The sequence below is a fragment of the Salarias fasciatus genome, chromosome 9, assembly GCF_902148845.1.
Source record: "Salarias fasciatus chromosome 9, fSalaFa1.1, whole genome shotgun sequence".
In the NCBI taxonomy this organism is placed as follows: Eukaryota; Metazoa; Chordata; class Actinopteri; order Blenniiformes; family Blenniidae; genus Salarias; species Salarias fasciatus.
Genome location: NC_043753.1, coordinates 10,298,905 through 10,319,150, shown reverse-complemented (window position 1 = coordinate 10,319,150; position 20,246 = coordinate 10,298,905). Strand labels below are relative to the sequence as shown.

The 20,246-nt window shown below is 46.1% G+C and overlaps 1 protein-coding gene across 3 annotated transcripts in view; it reads left to right on the top strand.

Annotated features, from left to right (window-relative positions):
* The window catches only part of LOC115394040 (disco-interacting protein 2 homolog C-like), a 44,273-nt gene extending 24,406 nt beyond the window's left edge, over nt 1–19,867 (top strand). For 2 of the 3 annotated variants that reach the window (XM_030099164.1, XM_030099163.1), the window contains exons 14-38: nt 679–781; nt 871–935; nt 2,015–2,108; nt 2,221–2,340; nt 3,475–3,589; nt 3,691–3,830; nt 5,377–5,513; nt 7,108–7,316; nt 8,414–8,528; nt 8,884–9,085; nt 9,166–9,266; nt 11,199–11,279; nt 11,502–11,625; nt 11,713–11,834; nt 12,038–12,149; nt 12,394–12,503; nt 12,658–12,788; nt 12,890–13,058; nt 13,730–13,900; nt 14,131–14,192; nt 14,438–14,495; nt 15,482–15,556; nt 15,930–16,104; nt 16,187–16,310; nt 16,389–19,867. In XM_030099164.1, coding sequence (XP_029955024.1) covers nt 679–781; nt 871–935; nt 2,015–2,108; nt 2,221–2,340; nt 3,475–3,589; nt 3,691–3,830; nt 5,377–5,513; nt 7,108–7,316; nt 8,414–8,528; nt 8,884–9,085; nt 9,166–9,266; nt 11,199–11,279; nt 11,502–11,625; nt 11,713–11,834; nt 12,038–12,149; nt 12,394–12,503; nt 12,658–12,788; nt 12,890–13,058; nt 13,730–13,900; nt 14,131–14,192; nt 14,438–14,495; nt 15,482–15,556; nt 15,930–16,104; nt 16,187–16,310; nt 16,389–16,641 — 3,168 coding nt within the window. In that variant the 3' untranslated portion in view covers nt 16,642–19,867. The remainder of the gene's footprint in view (nt 1–678; nt 782–870; nt 936–2,014; nt 2,109–2,220; nt 2,341–3,474; nt 3,590–3,690; nt 3,831–5,376; nt 5,514–7,107; nt 7,317–8,413; nt 8,529–8,883; nt 9,086–9,165; nt 9,267–11,198; nt 11,280–11,501; nt 11,626–11,712; nt 11,835–12,037; nt 12,150–12,393; nt 12,504–12,657; nt 12,789–12,889; nt 13,059–13,729; nt 13,901–14,130; nt 14,193–14,437; nt 14,496–15,481; nt 15,557–15,929; nt 16,105–16,186; nt 16,311–16,388) is intronic. The other variant, XM_030099165.1, reaches the window with a different exon arrangement.
* The last annotated feature ends 379 nt before the right edge of the window (nt 19,868–20,246 follow it).

Below are 20,246 nucleotides of genomic sequence, written 5' to 3'. Positions count from 1 at the left end.
TTGAGCCAAAAATGTTGTAAAGTGTTTATTGAATTAAGAAACAAACCTCTAAGTAAGCTTGACGTAGATGAACTAACAAATTAGACGAGGTGTATTAGTAGCAACATGAATACATGAATCCTGAAGGGGAACGCTCAGTATAGATGTGATTTTGTGAATTCATGAGGAGCGGCAGGATTTTAGACTGCATCTTCTTTTTCTCTTTTTTAATTAGGTTTTAAGGACACATTTTGTTTCTTTGTATTTATGTGTTATTATTGCATGACTTTATTCACCAGTCTAAACAAAATCACATAACTAAAGGACTAAATTCTGGAGAATTTAAATTCTTCTTGTGAAAAAGTCCAATCAAAACATTTGATCAGTCCATCTGCAGTAACAATCGTTCTAACAAGTTATTTGACGTTGTTGCTGTTTTTGTGATTGATGCTTTTTTCTATATTGAGTGAAAACGTGTCAGTTTTCGCCGCGTTGTAAAATCCCCTAATTTATCATCAAAAATGGCAATAATGTTCGATAAAGTGTCAGATTTAGCAAGAGAGACTCGACGGCGGACCTCAGTGCTGAAAATAAGCGTTTCCTTTTGACTGGCAGGTAGAGAAAAAAAAAAGAGCGATCGTCTGGTTTGAAGTCCGCCTCTCCTCTGTTTCAACCTCCCATCTGCTGTTTTCCTCTCAGTATAAAACCTGTAAGGACGGCAGCGTGCTGGGAGTCACAGTGACCAGGATCGCTCTGCTCACACACTGCCAGGCGCTCACCCAGTCCTGCAGCTACACCGAGGGTAGGTGCAGCGCGCGCACACACACACACACACGTGCACGCGCTCTCGTAACTCTGTCTCGGAGTGATTTCTTTCCTCTCCGTCCGCAGCCGAGACCATTGTGAACGTGCTGGACTTTAAGAAGGACGTGGGGCTGTGGCACGGCATCCTGACGGTGAGTGTCGGAGGTCAGAGGTCAAACACCTTGACCTTTATTTGTTCTCATCATTGCTTCTGAATATATTCAGTATTTTATTTCATGCAGCAAAGAATTATAGGAAGGTTTAGAAACACTGTGGGAGACAACAGCTCTGCATGAAATTTACAATATATTAGATTTAAAAAGCAAAGGATTATGGGAGCATTGCTGAATCCTGCAGTAAAACAGCTGATCTAACACAGGAGCAAAGAATTAGATCAAGTTTTTTACTGCGGCACTGAACCATGCTGTAGATTTATACATTATGTATCAATATCAGTAGCAAAGGATCATGGGAGGACTTCTGTTCTTTTCCAGTCAAATTCTGATTTTCCATATATAAAGTAAATCAGTGTTTTCTGTGGGATTTTGTTGGCAAATACAAACAGGAAAATTACAGAGTATTACAGTGGAGAATAGTTATACAGTGCAAAGAATATTTTAAAATATAAACGACAGAGAGACTGTCGAATGTTTCAACGGCTGCCATCTAGTGTATACGACACATCTGCAAAGGATTCTGGGATGTTTTTATTGATGCATGCTTTATATTATTCATGAATATTAAAGTATTATGGGAAATTACTAAGCTAATACAATGCAGAGCATGACTATACTTATATATATTACTATATATTAATGTACATCAAAGGATCATGGGAGAATTTGCTACAGCCTAAAACGTCTTGATAAGGTTATATACAAGTGAGAATAGCGGTGCTTTCTTGGGATTTTGGGAAAACTTCAGGACTGACGCAGTAGGAAACAGCTGTTGTGTAGGACATGCAGTACATTGCAGTTTTAGCAAAGGATTGTGGGAAGTGTTGGGTTCGAAAAAAAGCAACTGTAGCATTGTAAATGGCCAATTAATTTGAAATGCAGCAGTTTTTCATATAAGATCATACCTCTTGATATGATGTTTCATTGTGAAGACAGTAACGAAAATATGACAAAAGAAATGAAAATAATCATGTTGCTCCCTGAAACACTTGAATGACACATTTCCTCCTCTCGTGTGTGTGTGTGTGTGTGTGCGTGTGTGTGTGCGTGCGCAGAGTGTGATGAACATGATGCACGTGATCAGCGTGCCCTACTCGCTGATGAAGGTCAACCCTCTGTCGTGGATCCAGAAAGTCTGCCAGTACAAAGGTCAGACTCACGCTGCACCCACCTGTCCGCTCACACCCGCCCGTCAGAACCGATTAAATACACACTTCCTCTGTGTGCGTGTGTGTTTGTGTGTGTGTGTGTGTGTGTGCAGCTAAGGTGGCCTGTGTGAAGTCCAGAGACATGCACTGGGCTCTGGTGGCCCACAAAGACCAGAAGGACATCAACCTGAGCTCGCTGCGCATGCTGCTGGTGGCCGACGGATCGAACCCCTGTAAGGTCACGACCCCTCCCCTCGGCCTGAGGGGGGTGTAGCCAAGGGGGGGGTTGGATGCAGGGTTTAACAGGGCGTTTGAGACGAGGCGAGTTGGGAAACAGATGAATTCTCCAGGGATCTCAGGAAAGTGGGTCACTTCACAGGAATAGAGCGAGACGCGTCGGACGATGAGCATTTAGTCCAATAAAGGGTGTTTTTTTTTTTTTTTTTGGTCGAACTGAAGTGGAAATGAGAGTAAAATACGACAGGAAGAGTTCATTTCCAGACGGATGCTTTACATGTTGTGGCTCATTTGCTTCATGCTGCTTGTTGTTTGTTCCAAAACAGACACAACAAGTTTTTGTTTTCGGCACCAAACCGCTCAAAAAAAAAAAAATCTGCCTCATGATCATCACAAAATGAATTTGTCACAAGTTCAATCATTTCGGCTTTGTAGATCTTCACTGCAGCTCAAAGAGCAGTTCAAAGAGTCAAATCCAAACAAATCCGATTAGAAGTGTTTTATAACAGTGATGTGCTCTTAAATTAGGTCAGACGCCTGAAAAAATGAAAACATTATAACCTTCAAATACCAACAATTTCTTAAGTTAAAAAAGTGACTTCAGTTAAAGCTTTTAGTTGAAATGATCTCAACAGCACCAAGTTTCTTTTGAAGAAACCAAATCTAAATGCCTCCTGTTTCCCTTCAGACTTTCATTTTTCAGGCTGCACGACTTCTGCTGAGGGCTTTCAGCATCCAAGTATGGATTTAAGATTAATTTAATTTAGCAAACAGAAACCTAATTAGCTCTCCCTGCTGCAGTTCTGTGTCTCACTGTTATTGTCTCTGCTAATCCAGTGGCTGCAGGAGAAAAAGCAATTACTAATATTAAAGATATTCGCTCCCTTTTTACACTTTTCGAACGTCCAGCGGCGCTGATTGGACGCCCGGCTGGGTCACTCCTGCCTCTGTGGACAGACGCGTGAAGGAGTTAACCGCTTCTCTGCAAATCAAGTCGATCATGTTAGAACGGATGTTTTGCTGGTTCTTTTATGAGAGGGAACTTCTGAGATGTGTCGCTGCAGTCAGTGGAGATGTGGTTCTCTTGAGTTTTTCCTTTCGATTGTTCATTAAACGCCGCTGATCTCCAGGGTCCATCTCCTCCTGCGACGCCTTCCTCAACGTCTTTCAGACCAAAGGGCTGCGAGCCGAGGTCATCTGCCCCTGCGCCAGCTCCCCCGAGGCGCTGACGGTGGCCATCAGGAGGTGAACACACACACACCCACACACACACACACACACACAGACAAAGTTTAAGACTCAGGTTGCAAATTTAATTGTGCTTTCCGGTGTGCGTGCGCGTGCAGGCCGGTGGAGGACAGCAGCCAGCCGCCGGGCCGAGGCGTCCTGTCCATGCAGGGCCTGACGTACGGCGTGGTGCGAGTGGACACGGAGGAGCGGCTGTCGGTGCTCACCGTGCAGGACGTGGGCACCGTCACCCCCGGAGGTGCGTCTGAGCGGAAACACGGCAACCGCAGCCTACGTTTCCTCTGAAACTGTCAGTGTTTTTTTTCATCGATATCCGACATCCAAAAGCAGAAGCCTTCAGAATGAGTGACGGGCTGGACAGGTTCTCTCTAGAAAGATCCTGTGCACGTCTCATTTTCCATCTCCGAGCCTTCAAATCCCTCCCGATTGTCCGCCGGATGCGTTAGGGAGTGTGTATTGAAAGTGAAGCAGCTGCAGACCATATTTGTGTGATGATGTTCCGAGCGGCGGTGTGAAAACAGCGTGGCGCCGCGACAGGGTGACGAGCACACTGTGAGCGAACGGCTGGATCCGCAGCGTCGCTCGCCTCGCTGTTCATCAGCGTTCTCACAAACCGCGCTCACCGTGGATTTATTACACTGAGCGTCTCCGTTGAAACAGTTCCAGCTCTGCCTCTCCTTCTGTCCTGGTTAGCATTAGTGTTAGCACTAGCTGTTCACAGTGACTCTTTCACTCAACTCCTGTTTAGCAACATAGAGATTCAGACACAGAAAACGTATTTTAATGAAGTCATGGGGGGAGATAAACAGTGTAAATGTTTTTAAAGGTAGTAAATCACATTACATGTTACATATTGTTAACATAAAGTCCTCCAGTATATTGAATAATCTACATTTGTATTTCTATTTTGCACTTCTTTGTGACTCGAGTTCACCACTGTGTTTGATCATATTCATTGTTTGACTGTTTTTTTAACAAGCCGACCTGTTGTCAGTTAGACACAATCTCCTATGTTGAAGTGATGTATTACACAAATAATCTTTAAAAGTCACTCTAAATTCAATGTTGATGCTTAATACTTGGGATATTTCTCTTTACTGAAATTAGTATTATGCTTATAAATTGAAGTATTTGTCACATAAATAGAAATGTTGTATTTTACAGTTCTCCATTAAGCATTTAAATCTACAAAACATACAGAAATATGCAGCTGATCTGTTAAAAATCTGTTTGATCCATCGTCCTCCTGCCTGGTGAGATTGAGATGTGTTTTTTTTTTTCCTTTTAATCCATGAAGAAGGCAGTGAGGAGTCAGCAGGAGCTGCAGCAGTTAATCAAACATCCCCCATCTCCTGCTGCTGCCAACTCACACCACCTAGTGTTCGCAGCGGGAACTGCACCCCGCTGCTCCCAGCACTGCAAAGAAAAACCCAATTACAGGGCAAAGTAATGAATCTGTCAGTTTCATCCAGGTGCATTTGCACCTGGGGAGTTGTCTTTAGTATCTACCAGAGGTTTTTATTCCAAAGCTTCAAGGTGAGACTCGAAATCGAGGAGTTAAAAGGTGACGTTCGTCTGCTGAGTCACAGCGAAACAGTGTTTAAAACCCCTACTACTGCTGATTCCTGCATCAATCCATGATGAAACCTCACTTTGTTCACAGTTTTGTAATATTTAGGAGTGTGCTGAAGCCTTCAGAGATGCTGTTTTTGCTTAGATGTATTGCATTTGGGTTAAAACAACCGACTTTATGCTCAGAGTGTGACTGTGTGTGCTCCGCTCAGGCCTGGTGTGTGTGGTGAAGCCGGAGGGCGTCCCTCAGCTCTGTCAGACGGACGAGATCGGGGAACTGTGCGTGTGCTCCATCGCCACCGGCACGTCCTACTACGGCCTGACGGGGATGACCAAGAACACCTTCGAGGTGAGAAATACACAAATACACAAAACTGTTAATACACACTAATATATTCACATCAGAAAACACAAGTCCAGACAGGGAAATAGTGAAACAATATCCAAGGTTTAAAAAACTCAAACATTAATATGTCTTTGTTCCTTTGTATTAGGACTTTTTAATGACAGTATGATTGAAACACAGAAGTTAAAGTAGACTCTCAGCAACAGAAAGCCGCTGTGCATAAGGGATTTCAATCAGCCGTCGATCACCTGATGGTCAACCTTCCAATTAAAATGAACGAGACGAGAGGAAAACTTCATTTACATTCAGCAGCTGTGTTTTCTTAAGCAAAAATTAATCAACAATAACCTTCAGTGAGTTGTGTTGGAGGTAATTCAACGAGGGATCATGTCTTTGAGTTAGCGGTAACTTTGTTTTGATTCAGTGCACAGATGCTCAAGTTTATTGTCTGTGTAAAGTTCTGTACCAGAATAATGACTTTACATTGATTAGAAACTGTAAAATCAACGTGTTTCTCTTCTAAATGCAGCCATGTCTTTGATCATTCTTACTCCATGATGCTTCAATTTGAGCTTTAGCTTGTGATTTCATATTGTGCAACAGTCTGAATGAGCTCGAGCAGTCACTCCAGGGATCGATATAAACATCAGAGACGCGCTCTCAGAATAGATCGCAACAATGGGAACCGGTTTTAAATTGGAAATAGTTTTTTTCCCACTAGAGTCCCGCCTCCACAGACAAGTTAGAAAAGGAGAATGTCAGGTCAGAAAAAACAGGAGAAGGCAGGTCACGCTAAAGTAAGACGAGACAAGAGCAACGAAAAGACGACAGTTCAGGTCAGGAAACGGACAGCAGGGTGAGACAAAGTAAGATCAGGTGAGACAAGTTACGAGATAAATTAAGAAAAGACGGGACGTTATAGGATGAGGAAGTGACGATAAAGCCAGATAAATCAGGAAACGGTTAAAAAACCCGTGATAGGACCCGTCAGGATCGTGTATAATGTATGAAATCAAGAGCAGACAGGAAGCAGAAACAAATAAATGGATTATGGGAACTTAATCGGTAAATCAACATCTGTACAATAAAGCAGAAGAAGAGTAACTAGTTACTTTATATGTTTAGTAGCTCTGAATTTAAAAAGAAATAGCTGGTTTTAATCAGTCCCTTCTTTCCAGTGACTCACTGGAAACTTTTGATTGGTCTCTTCAATGTTTTTTACTTGACTCAGTCGCTCAGTTATGTTAAATTGACATTTTTTTTAAAGAGAAAAATGACCTTTCAATAGTTGAAAGAATAAAATCAGGTTTGAATATGATATCTAATCTGCCTCAGACACTTTTTTTTCCTAACCTTCATTTTTAGATTTGTGTGAAAAGTAATCGCAGTTATCTGATCTGTCGTTTGAAGTGGTGCAACTGTTTCCTAACTCTTAATTAAAATGCCGGTGGGGGGGCGCCGCGTGTTCCCCTTTAACGCCATATCTGCGTGATTAAACCCTGCAGCCGTGACATTCTGCAGATCAGAGTCCAGACCTGAAGGTTCTGTGGCATTTGGCTGACGTGCCGCCCCGGCCTGTGTCCCCTCGCCGCCGCAGGTTTACCCGGTGAGCGCCGGCGGCGGCCTGATCAGCGAGTACGCCTTCGTGCGGACCGGCCTGCTGGGCTTCATCGGGCCCGGCGGCCTCGTCTTCATCACCGGCAAAATGGACGGCCTCATCATGGTGAGCGGGCGGAGGCACAACGCCGACGACATCGTGGCCACGGCGCTGGCGGTGGAGCCCATGAAGTTCGTGTACCGGGGCAGGTGAGTGGGCGCCGTGCCGGCGGCGTGAGCGCAGGGAAAAACGAGGCCGGCGGCGATATGAACGTCCCGGGCGGACGAGCCCACCCAGGGGAGCTGGGAGGCCACGCCGAGAGTCAAATGAATCGTTTCTCGCATCATTCCCAGACAGCGGTTGAAAATCAGCCACACGTCCCGCCCTGGCACGTCCGCTGCCCCGCTGATAAACGAGCGCCTCCGCAGAACATAATAAATCTAATAAAGTAGAGCAACAGTGGATGAATCCAGAAACAGTAGCGCAGCGAAGTTTAATTGTGTCCACGGCCGCCGAGGAGCAGATTCATCTTTTTACCCGACAGGCTCCGGTGACGGTTTTTCTCTGGAGCTATTTAAGGTCCACTTTAAGGAGCAGGCAGCTGTGGGAAGAAGAAAAATGGCGCGACGTGAAGCGTGCAGGCTGCAGGTTCGCCGCTTCCTGAAGCTTCTGCTGCTGTTCGACTGTCATGTGGCGCGATTTGCCCTGAAAGTGACTCCTGTTTTGCCCTAAAAGTAGACAGTTTTACTCCAAAGTGTTTGTTTTTTTTCCCCCTGCATTCGATGCTGATTGTGATGATTTCCACCCCAGTTTGAATCTTTTATCTCTGCTGGAGCTGAGGTGCTGACACCACATGCTCGGAGTCTTTACATTTCTATTATTTGATGTCAGAGCTATCCTGTCTTATAATCTCTTTAAGTTCAAATGTTTAAATCCTTCTTAAACTCCTGACCCTTCCTGGTAATCTGCCGGAGCTCCACTGAGACTCCCATCATTCCCTGGTGTGTTAAACGACAGATCCTGACCTCTGCAGACCGGCTGCGTTCCGTGACAGCGGGTTAGGAGATGCTCGGACCCAGTCGTTGTCAAACTGGCTCAGATTTTCACAGTTGTATTTAATCACCTTCATCAACTCTGAGGACAGAATGTTCACTTGCTTCCTGCTGCAGGATAGAGTGAGACTCAGTGTCGCTCACTTCAGCTGGTCATTATGTTATGGCTGATGGGCCCCATGAGGAGGCGCAGCTCTGAACGTCGTGTCCTGCTCTTCCTCCTCCTCCTCCTCCTCCTCCTCCTCCTCCTGCAGGATAGCCGTGTTCTCAGTGACCGTGCTGAGGGACGAGAGGATCGTGGTGGTGGCCGAGCAGAGACCGGACTCCACCGAGGAGGACAGCTTCCAGTGGATGAGCCGTGTGCTGCAGGTACTCCTCCCCCCTCCTCCTCCCCTCCTCCCCCCTCCTCCCCCTCCTCCTCCTCCCCCTCCTCCTCCTCCTCCTCCTCCCCCTCCTCTTCCTCCTCCCACCCCCTCCTCCTCCTCCTCCTCCTCCTCCTCCTGTATTGTAAGTTGCCTCCTCGTCCCGACGTGTTGCGTCATGTTTTGTGCTCTGCAGACTCTGCAGCAGGTTTCCATGGTAACGCCGACTTGTAACTTGTTTATAACCCGCCGCCGCTCCAGAATCCAACAAAGAAGACGTCATGTTCACTCTCCCTCCTGTTGAGCTCCAGACGGAGAGGAAGCGACTCCTCTCACCGCCCCCCCTCTGTCTCCTCTCGCAGGCCATCGACAGCATCCACGGGGTGGGGGTCTTCTGCCTGGCCCTGGTCCCGGCCAACACCCTCCCCAAGACCCCCCTGGGGGGCATCCACCTGTCAGAGATCAAGCAGCTGTACCTGGAGGGGGGGCTGCACCCCTGCAACGTGCTGATGTGCCCCCACACCTGCGTCACCAACCTGCCCAAGCCCAGGCAGAAACAGCCAGGTGTGTGTGTGTCTCTGTGTGTCACTGTGTGTGTGTGTGTGTGACGTGTGTGTGTGCTGATGGGCTGCTCTGCGCCGCAGAGATCGGACCCGCCTCTGTGATGGTGGGGAATCTGGTGTCAGGGAAGAGGATCGCTCAGGCCAGCGGCAGAGACCTGGGACAGACCGACGACAACGATCAGGTCAGAAAAAAACAAATAAATCGCTGCACTCGTTTCCCTCTCAGCTTTTTATCCTGTATTCTTGTTTTTAATTTCCACATTTATCCTTAAAAATGTTTTTTTTCTCAATAATTTGCCACATTTCTTGAAGTTTCAGTTGTTATTCTCAGCAGAATTCACACCTTTATCCTTTATCATCAAAATTTCCAACTTCACTCTCAGCATTTCAAGTTACAGTGTGAACATTTTGAATTTTACTCTTGATCTTTTGGTTTTAAATCTCAACCCTTACCGATTTGGATAATCAGATCTTTCCATTCTCCTCATTTTAACTATTTTCAGTCTTTGCTGTTGGTAGTTTGACATTGACAGTAATTGTCAGTAATTCAAACATTTACTGTAAACAGATGTATTGACTGTAAGATTCAATATTTTAATTCTTATTGTCAATATTTCAACTTTATTTTCATTTCATTCACAGCATTTTGACCTTTATCTTGCTCATTTTTTACCTTTAATTTCAATATTTTGCTTCTTTCTCAACAATTGTTCACTAATTTCAAACACTTCAACAGTTGTAGTCAACATTAAAACTTACATGCTTAACATTTGACCTTAAAATTTCAACATTTCAAACTAAAATATCACCATTTTGACTTTATTATCAAAACATGAGTGCAACTTCTCAACAATTCAGATCTTAATCTGATCATTTTCACCTTCGTTTTGCTCAGTTCTCCTTTTAATCTCATCTCTTTTTTCACATTTCGACTCTCTCATCATTTTCATCTGGCGTGGCAACACATTGATGACGAAACCCGTTTTCTAATCAGCTGATGGAAAAGTTTGTTTCTGAGAAACGTATTGATTAGCCTTCGCGGCGTGGAAATTAAATCACGGCTGAAGTCGTGAGGAACCAGAAGTTTCTGTGAAAAAGCTTCTGGTAAAACGTGCAGTTTAATAAGATTCAGCCGCTTTCTGTTCACCTGCTCTGAAGTTTCACCGTCTGTTCCATCGATTGCGCTGCTTTAATGCTCTCTGCAGTAAAAAAGGAGAAGGGAAAAAAAAAAAAAAACAATCGTGCACCATCAGCAGCGGCGAGCGGTGAGTTAGCACGGAGAGAAGCTGCAGACGTTTTCATACGTGCGCCGCAGTCTGGCTCCCGTTCAGGACGTATGAGGGTTTTATGTCTTCTGTCTCTGCTGCACTTTTAGATTAAGTGCTGACGTTAGAGTGATTGAATAGCAGGACGTGTAAAGCCAGGCGTTTCATTTCACAGTGAAACCGACTCAGAAAGTATCGCAGAACAGACAAACTGATCTTTATCTCTTTATGAGGAACCACTGAAGATTCTGCCTTCCGGTCGAGTTGGAGGTTATTTTACTGCCTAAAGTCACACATTATTTTACAATTTCTTGCTTTAAACTCTTATAAACAGCACATGTTTCTCACTGTAGAATGTCCTAATTAGTATTTTATCACATACTACATGCTGTTTATTACTACGGAGCAAAGAATTCACAAACAACAGTCATTTTGATTATTCAAACATTAAAACTGACTGATTCATTTGTCACTTTTACTCTTTTACGCTGGCTTGATTTTCATATTTTCCAATATTTACATCATTTGGAAAGATAGCAGGCGGCCAAAACACAGCAGTGTTTAGCTTCCATTATAACACACATGACAGTGTAACTGTTTATTCATAAAATAGGATTAGGATTGAAATTTATTGTGTTAACACGTAAAAGTAAGGAGAAATGAAAAGCTGCATCCAGCCCAGAAGTGCAATGTACAGATTGACGTATTATTCATATATTTTGTGATCGTCATTACTGTGTTATTGTGAGCTGGAAGAGATATGGAAGTTACCAGACATGATCAGAAGATGTGTGACCAAAAAAATTGTTGTTAAAATGCAATAAATGTGTGTTTTGTGTCGTTTTGCAGTTCCTATTCCTGTCTGAAGTTTTGCAGTGGCGAGCTCAGACCACCCCAGACCACGTCCTGTACACCCTGCTCAGCTCCCGGGTAACAAAACACACACACACACACACACTGCTGTAGTGTAATGTAAATATAGTCGCAATAATACTTTTTCCCATTATGTTCTTTTTCTTTACATTTCTACAAAAAAAAACAAAAAAAAATATTAATTTCTCAGGCTTTGCTTCCATTTTTGCCCACATCACCTATAAACCAGTCAATTTTTTCCACTTGGTTTTTACATGTGATACCTTCTATCTCCTGCAGGGAGCGGTGTCCAACTCCCTCACCTGCCTGCAGCTGCATAAGAGGGCGGAGCGAGTGGCGGCGCTGCTGATGGAGCGAGGCGGCCTGCAGGAGGGCGACCACGTGGCTCTGGTCTACCCGCCAGGTCAGACTCACTGCAGGGCTAAAAATCTGGGAGTCTCACGACGGTCAGAGGCGTTAGCTCAACTGTCGGCGTGTGTTTGCCGTGCAGGAATCGACCTGATCGCGGCGTTCTACGGGTGCCTGTACGCCGGCTGCGTGCCCATCACGGTGCGGCCGCCTCACCCGCAGAACATCTCCACCACGCTGCCCACCGTCAAGATGATCGTCGAGGTCAGGAACCTTTAGCAAAAGCTGCAACTCAAATACAAATATAAGCAAGGGGTTTCAAACATGAGGCCCCCGGAAAGTCTTGAACAAAACTTGACAGGAAGTGCATCAGAATCAGCTGTGCACAGCTTCTCGCAGGTATCAGAGCTGTAGAAACAGACAGCAGGAACTCAGACCTGACCGTCGTCCTCCGTGTTCGCCTGCAGGTCAGCCACTCGGCCTGCGTGATGACCACGGCCGTCATCTGTAAGCTGCTGCGCTCCAAGGAGGCCATGGCCACCGTGGACATCAGGAACTGGCCTCCTGTCCTGGACACCGGTACGGTCTCCTCTGGAGCGCCGCCATTCCTTCCTTCACGCTCCACTCTACTCCAGCAGAATTAAACGGAGGCGTGTAAACAAGCCGTCACCAAATAAAACCTCCAGGACCGACGGAGCCGGAGTTTGCCGGAGTCTTAAGTTGGATGAAGCAGGATAGAGGAAGGACAGTTAGAGCTGGAGGTCGACCCAGCGGTGCCTCCCCCCGGAGTGTAATAAAGAAGACGTGTGTGTTTGTGTTCCAGACGACCTGCCAAAGAAGAAGCCTCCGGCTCTCTATAAGCCCACCAACCCCGACGGCCTGGCTTATCTGGACTTCAGCGTGTCCACCACCGGCATGCTGGCCGGCGTTCAGGTCAGCCCCGGGACTCGCTGCGCCCTCCGCCGACATTAATCACCAGTTTTCACTGGAATACGCTGAAAAATATCGCCTGTGTGCGTTAGATAAAAAGCAAACCACCCCGTTTCCTGTGCTTCTCCCGCTCTCCTCCCCTCCTCACTTTCGCCAGATGTCCCACAATGCAGTGGGGGCGTTCTGCCGGTCCGTGAAGCTGCAGTGCGAGCTCTACCCGTCCAGAGAAGTGGCCATCTGTCTGGATCCGTACTGCGGCCTCGGCTTCGTCCTCTGGTGTCTCTGCAGGTCGGTGCCACTCACAGATATTCTTAAAAAAACACGATCACAGAGATTAATGATGACTTCTTCTTGTTTTCCTCCTGTCTGCGTGCGTCGCGGCGGCGCAGCGTGTACTCGGGCCACCAGTCCATCCTGATCCCCCCGGTGGAGCTGGAGTCGAACCCGGCACTGTGGCTGCTGGCCGTCAGCCAGCTGAGGGTGCGAGACACCTTCTGCTCCTACAGCGTCATGGAGCTGTGCACCAAAGGCCTGGGCCTGCAGACCGAGGCGCTCAAGGTCACACACCCACTCACACACACACACACACACACACACACACACACACACACACACACACACACACACACACACACACACACACACTGATTTTACCCAGTTGTAGCCTCCATTCAGACTTGTTTTTAAACAGGTTTAAAGTTCAGTTCAGAAAGCTCAGTTTATTGCCTCTTGCAGCAAAACAAAAATAAATACCAGGGAGCTTTCCTCGCTGCGCGTTCCTTATCGGTCCTGAATCTGAAAACAACAGCGTCCTCACCCTCTGAGCCGGAGTCTGAGTCTGTTTCTCTACCGGCTTCACTCGTCGTCCGTCCTCCGGCTCGGCTGTAATAAACTGGAGGACACGTCTGAGTGCTGCCGCCTGCTCACACCCGCTCCGATTGGTCGCCGGTGGAAACTGCCGAGTTAATTTTAGTGATTATCTGTCTTTACGTCTCCATGGAGACGGAAGGTCGAATGCAGAGTGAAAGGAGATTTGCTTGAGTGGCTTTTTTCCTCACGAAACTCTCCTGTTAGTTTGTTTACAGCTACAGAAAAAGACTTTAACACTCTTTATTTTTATGAAGCAACTCCCCAGACTTGCAGTGACTGTTTGCTTATGTGAGTCGGTTCGTGGCTTTAAAATCTATCTATCTGGTTGAAGTACCTCTCCATCCTGTCTGTGGCTCCAGGCTCGGGGTCTGGATCTGTCCCGGGTGCGAGCCTGTGTGGTGGTGGCGGAGGAGAGGCCCCGGATGTCCCTCACACACTCCTTCTCCAAGCTCTTCAAAGACCTGGGCCTCCACCCGCGCTCCGTCAGCACCGCCTTCGGCTGCAGGGTCAACCTGGCCATCTGCCTGCAGGTAAAGCACACCCAGGACTCGCCGCCATCCAGACGTAGTGATGCAATGCCGTCTGTGACCATTCGATGTCACTGTTTGTACAACAGAAGTGCAATCCAGATGTGTTTTTTCGTTTTCATTTTCATCAGATGAGTCTTATTTTCGAATGTAACTTTTCAGGTTGTGTTTCCACTAGGCGTACTGCAGATCTGTTCACCATGTGAGTTTCTCTGCTCTGTGATTGGCTGCAGGGCACGTCAGGACCGGATCCGACCACTGTGTACGTGGACATGAGAGCGCTGCGACACGACAGGTACCACCGCACTGGATCGGAATTTAATTTTACTTCTTCATATTCAACATTCTTGTCATATTTTCTGTGTAATTTTCCTCAAGTACATTTTACACCATGTCGTCCATGAGTATGTCTTCATCTTTTGGTCTGCATGTTTGCGTACTTCTCACATGAACTCTGTAAAATCAATCAAAAGCCAGCTGATCACAGTGCAATTAAATTCAGTTTGGGAGAATTCATACCGTGTCTTGTTTGTCTTGCAGGGTTCGGTTAGTAGAGAGAGGCTCTCCTCACAGTCTGCCCTTAATGGAGTCCGGCAAGGTGAGACGTGCTCACACCCCTCGTTAGAATACACAGTCTGTGTTAAGATACACACACTACAGCGCAGAATCAGTGAATCAATGGAAAAGACAAATAAACACAACGAGCAGCGGCCCAGACATCGTCCCACGTTCTGAGAGAGAAACCTGGAAAAGAGACGCGTTTGACAGTGAAACAGACTCACGGGGGGATTATCTCCCCCGTCTGTGTGGAGCGGTGAGAGACGCAGCGATAACTATCGAGTCCGAGTGATCCACAGTCTGGAGATCTCTGTGCAGCTTTTCATTCTGCAGTTTTTATCTGACTCCGCTTCAGTTCGAGGAGAGCTTCACCAGATTAGATTTAGATTTTAAAGCCTTTTTAAGACAAACTCAACAAAAGCAAGAAACCGTCTGCACAGAAGTGGATTTTTGAATGTATGTTTAAATCAGAATAATAAAGATGTAAAACTGGTTTTATTATCACACGAATGTAAATAAGATGAAGATTTTGATTAAGTAAATAATAATAAACAAGTGGAAGGTGGAACTGAGGGATCTTTTCTTGGCGCTCGATGAGTTGTTCGTTCGTCATCTCCTTCTCCTACACCAACACACAAAGAGAAAACATCACGTTTCAGACCAGAAACTCTGCTGCCGCTGACTCACTGCATGTGGGAGGACGAGTCAGAGACAAGACAACTCTTGTTTCCCGGTCAGTTCTTTCTACCGCTCACTGGACAGGACGGCTTGTGTTTGTATTTGTCACGCTGCGGGGCAGAAATACTGTTTCATTGATTGGGGGCTAAAAAAAAGCATCAAATCTGCAGTGTTACTGTACAACATACAGCTGTTTCAAACATTTAACTACCATGTGAAAAGAAAAACAGTGAAAGTCCAAAGTACTTTACAACCGTTACATCACAAATTAAATGATTTATATTCACATTTGGCCATTTCTATCATAAAGCCCCTCATTTCTAATGCAGTTACCATTTTTGTTTCTAGATCCTGCCTGGAGTTCGAATCATCATCGCCAATCCTGAGACAAAAGGTCCGCTCGGAGACTCACATCTGGGAGAGGTCAGCGCACGCTCTGTTTCTCCTCTTTTTCATTTTCTTACTTTTAATTTGTTTCCCAGGACTTAAAAATCATTTGAACATTTCTATGAGAGTATTGAAGATGTTAGTAATACCTCTTCTGTGCACTGGGTGGCAGCAGTGAGTCAGCAGGTTCATTCAACCCACTTCTTCTGTTGTTTCTGGACTGAGAGCAGACAGACATGTAAAGTGACTCACTGCACCATCTACTGGTACATAGTGGTATTACAACCCTGATGGTTATCTGCTGGTTATTTTACATTTTTTTGGTTGAAGACGTTACAGGATCGTTCCCCACTTTACCTTGACTGTCTGGATGCTCCTCCTCCTCCTCCTCCTCCTCCTCCTCCTGCAGATCTGGGTGCACAGCGCTCATAACGGCAGCGGCTACTACAGCGGGTACGGCGAGGAGGTCCTGCAGTCGGACCACTTCAACTCCCGGCTCAGCTTCGGGGACACGCAGACCGTCTGGGCCCGGACCGGGTACCTGGGCTTCCTCCGCCGCACCGAGCTCACCGACGCCAACGGAGGTAAGAGGACGGCGATGGGGGTGGAGGGGCGGGGGCGGGGAGCTCGCGGTGGTTCTGACAGTGAGTGTGCCGCCCGCCACAGAGAGGCACGACGCTCTGTTCGTGGTGGGCGCTCTGGAGGAGGCCATGGAGCTGCGGGGGATGAGGTACCACCCCATCGACATCGAGACCTCCGTCATCCGCGCGCACAAGAGCATCATGGAGTGGTGCGTTCCCCCGTCCAGCAGAAACTCTCCTCTTTCAAATCCGTTGTCTTGTTTGACTGACTTCACGTCTCCCCCCAGCGCGGTCTTCCCCTGGACCAACCTGCTGGTGGTGGTGGTGGAGCTGGAGGGCTCGGAGCAGGAGGCCCTGGACCTGGTTCCCATGGTGACCAAGGCGGTGCTGGAGGAGCACTACCTGATCGTGGGCGTGGTCGTGGTGACGGACATCGGCGTCATCCCCATCAACTCCCGCGGCGAGAAGCAGCGCATGCACCTCCGCGACGGCTTCCTACAAGACCAGCTCGACCCCATCTACGTGGCCTACAACATGTAGCCTGCCTGTGTGTGTGTGTGTGTGTGTGTGTGTGTGTGTGTGTGTGTGCGGATGTGTATGTGTGTGTGTGTGTGTGGGAGCGAGCATGCGTTTGTATGCTGTGCATATCGCCGTCGTTAATCCTTTCCCTCCCCGCCCTCCCCCCCAGAATCCAGATGTACTGTATTTTTGAACCTGCGTACGGTGTGTGGTCTTAACTCGTCCGTTTTCTTTGAAGTCGTTGTCGTGCCGGCCGATTGGCTGATCGGAGTGCGTGACGCCGCTCGCCCGGCGGCAGCGGCGTCCTGATCCTTTCGCTCCACCTCGTGACCGCTAACTGGGAGAGCCTTTTTCGGGGGAAACACTGTGTACGAGGCGGCGTGTCGTCGTTCAGACGCTTCAGCAGGTAAACAAAGAGAGAGAGAGAGGGGGAGAGAGAGAGAGGCAAAAAAACAAAAAAAAACTAAAAAACCGCGACAAAAAAAATACCAAACGAAAACTAGAGACTGTATCTGTCATCATGTTTTACTGGTCGAATCAAAAAAAAAAAAAGAAAAGAAAAAAAAGCCACATTTGTGATTTTCTTTCAATGCGAACAGGGGCAGCCAGATTCTTGTAAAAATATAAATACTGTACATAGACATAATAATCTATATGGAGAGGTAACTAAAACACAATGAGGTGTAGTAGCCCCTATATGCAGCTCTCTCCACCCGCACCCTGTGTGTGTGCGTGCGTGCGTGTGTGTGCGTGTGTGTGCGTGTGTGTCCATCAGTCTGTTAAAGTGCGACAGGGACGTTTTATGTAGACGCAGTGTGAATCGGAGGAAGATTTTCCAGCAGATTTTATCCCGAGACGATCAAAGAAGAAGCAGTTTTGTATTATTCTGGAGAGTTCAAACTCTTTAAACTGAAAATATCAGAGAAAGATCAAAAGTTTGTGTCATTTCAGGATCCAAAGTAAGAAAAAAAGACACTGATGCTTCTTTTTTGTTTGTTTGTTTGGAAAGAAAAATAATAGAGACATTTAAGATGTTGGTGTATTAGAGCCACAATTAGTGAGAAAATACAAGGAAAATGTGCAAATCAAGTCAAATGTAAAGATTATCATGGAAATGTTGAGTGTGAAGTTGAAATATTCCAGAAAGCAGCCAATCTCAAAAGACAAAGTCAAAATGTGTGGAAAATATTTAGACTTTTGACAAAAACTTGACGTACAAAGAATCTCCTCTTTTCTCGATTGTTTATCTTTACTCTTGAAATGCTGCATCGCCTTAACTTGTATTTTCCTCCTTGTAATTTGACACCAGCCTCATCGTTGTGACATTATAAAGTTGCTGTTTCGAAGGCAAATTCCAAAAAAAAATCCACTTTTATCAGCACAGAAATAGAATTTAAAAATGATCTGTGACGATCTCGTATGTTTAAAGTTCTTTGACAGATGTTAAAATCTGAATGATCTGTAATTTAAAGTGGCTTTAATTCACCATTTTCAGGTTCATTTAAATCATCGGTGTCAAACTGGGAAGAGAACAGCAGAACGACCTCTGAACATCAGCTCTTTGATGCACTTTTTACAGATTTTTTGAACAACCTGTAACTTTTAAAGACGCCTTCAGTGTGTTTTCACAAACTCATGAAGTGGCTTTAATGCTAATGCCCTTCCATTAGCACTGCTATCTTTACATATCCTGAGGGCCGGTGTTGACCCTCCTGCGGGTTGTTTTTGGCCCGCGGGCCATGCGTTTGACACCCTTGATTTAAAGCACAGCCGAGAGACGAATTCGCCGCGGTTTGGTTTGTTTTGCTGTGGCGTGTTTGTGGTTGAAGTGGTGAGACTGAGTCCCTGAAGCTTCTCGCCCAGCGAAGTGCACTGTGTGAATAAAACAGAAATATATTTACGAGGGAGACGCCGCGGCGTCCGCACGTCGCTGCAGTTCCGGTACTCTTACTTGAATTTGTCCTTTGTTGAAAACAAAGACGCTGCACAACGAAAATCTCTTTAACTCGTGGCGTTTGTTGCGACTCGGCGTCGGACTCTACCCCCCACCTCGGGTCGAATCGGGTTTCCACGAGCCGGAGGAGACTGGGGAGCACTGTGCCACGCGGCGCCGCTGCAGGCGGCCCGGCCCGGTAAACCTGAACCTAACTGCAGCGACGACCGGAGGCCGTCGGGAGGAAAGGGAAACTCCACATGAAGTTTACATACAGAGAAGCTCCTATTGTAGCAATAAGCCCCACAGGGATGCTCTTCACTGCAGACGCTGAACCATCCAAACCTGAAGAACTCCGTTATTCGTCTCATTTTTTTATTATTATTTAAGTGCCAGTCTCGTAGTTTATTATTAAAAAGAAAACTTGTTAGCAAACCCATAAGATTTATCTAAACTTTTTTTAAAAATGATGAACATCCAGGTAGATTTGAAAGTAAAATAAAACTGAATGTTTGTGAAAATTTTTGCTGCTTGTAATTTGACACCAGCCTCGTGGCTTCATTCCACAGCGTTTCCAGGGACTTTTGAATCTAGTAAGCTAACAAATTTAGGATACAGCTTTGAGTGTTGTAATTTGACGCCAGCTTCATGATTCTGAGTCGATGCAGACGTCCCGATAAAGAAATCTACAAGCCAGTCGATATTTAGCTCTCACGGCTAACTGACGGTGATCAAGCTAACCTCTGCTGTCATTACAGTTACGTCAACGTTTGTAATTTGACACCAGCCTCATCATTGTGCCGGTTACAATCTGATCCTGCTGTGAGCACACGACTGAAAGCTTATTGTCATCATGAACTCATTAAATTAATGTAAATAGATGGCTAGGCTCGTAATTTGACACCAGCCTGATAGAGACGGCCATATATGGACATGTTTGCTTCAGTATACCTTTTAAATGACAAAAAAAAAAAATGGAGTCCATCCCCAGAAACATGTCTTTGTTTTCCTCTTGACTCTGCAGTAAAGAACATCTTGCGGGTTTTGGTACAACAGCTACCAGCTCATGTGCACTGACTCAAACATATATCAGATTTTAAGGCAGAGAATAAAGAAAGTATATGAAAAGTTTTATCCCGGGACTCGAGGCTCACTGTGAAACGTGGGAGCCGCTCCGAGTTGAGCCGGGCCGCAGAGAAAAAAACGTCTTATTCAAAGAAACTCCTAAAAAAGAGACGGTTTGTTTACAGATTGTGTGTGTGTGTGTGTGTGTGTCAGCATCTCATTTCTCTTTACGTTTCCTCATTTTTACAAGGAAAAAAAAAATACTTTATGCATATCGGAAGTTGCTTAGCGCTTGTTTGGGTCCGTTGGTAGCAGCATAGAGGTCATGTGTCAGTCCCTGAGTGTGTGTGTGTGTGTGTGGGTGAGTGTGTGTGTGAGGTGGAGGTCGACAAGGAAGGAAGTCCCATCAGAAATCTTGAAGGATTGGTCTGTGTGTTGGATGGGAGAGAGGCTGCATGGTGTGCGTGTGCGTGTGTGTGTGTGTGTGTGTGTGAGTGTACATTGTATGTAAATAGTGTTGATTTTGTACGGTACAGGTGTGTGTGACTTGTTTTGTACACATGAAAAAAAGATTAAATGACACTTTTATAAGAGCCTGCTATTGGCTCACCGTCACACTATACAGTGC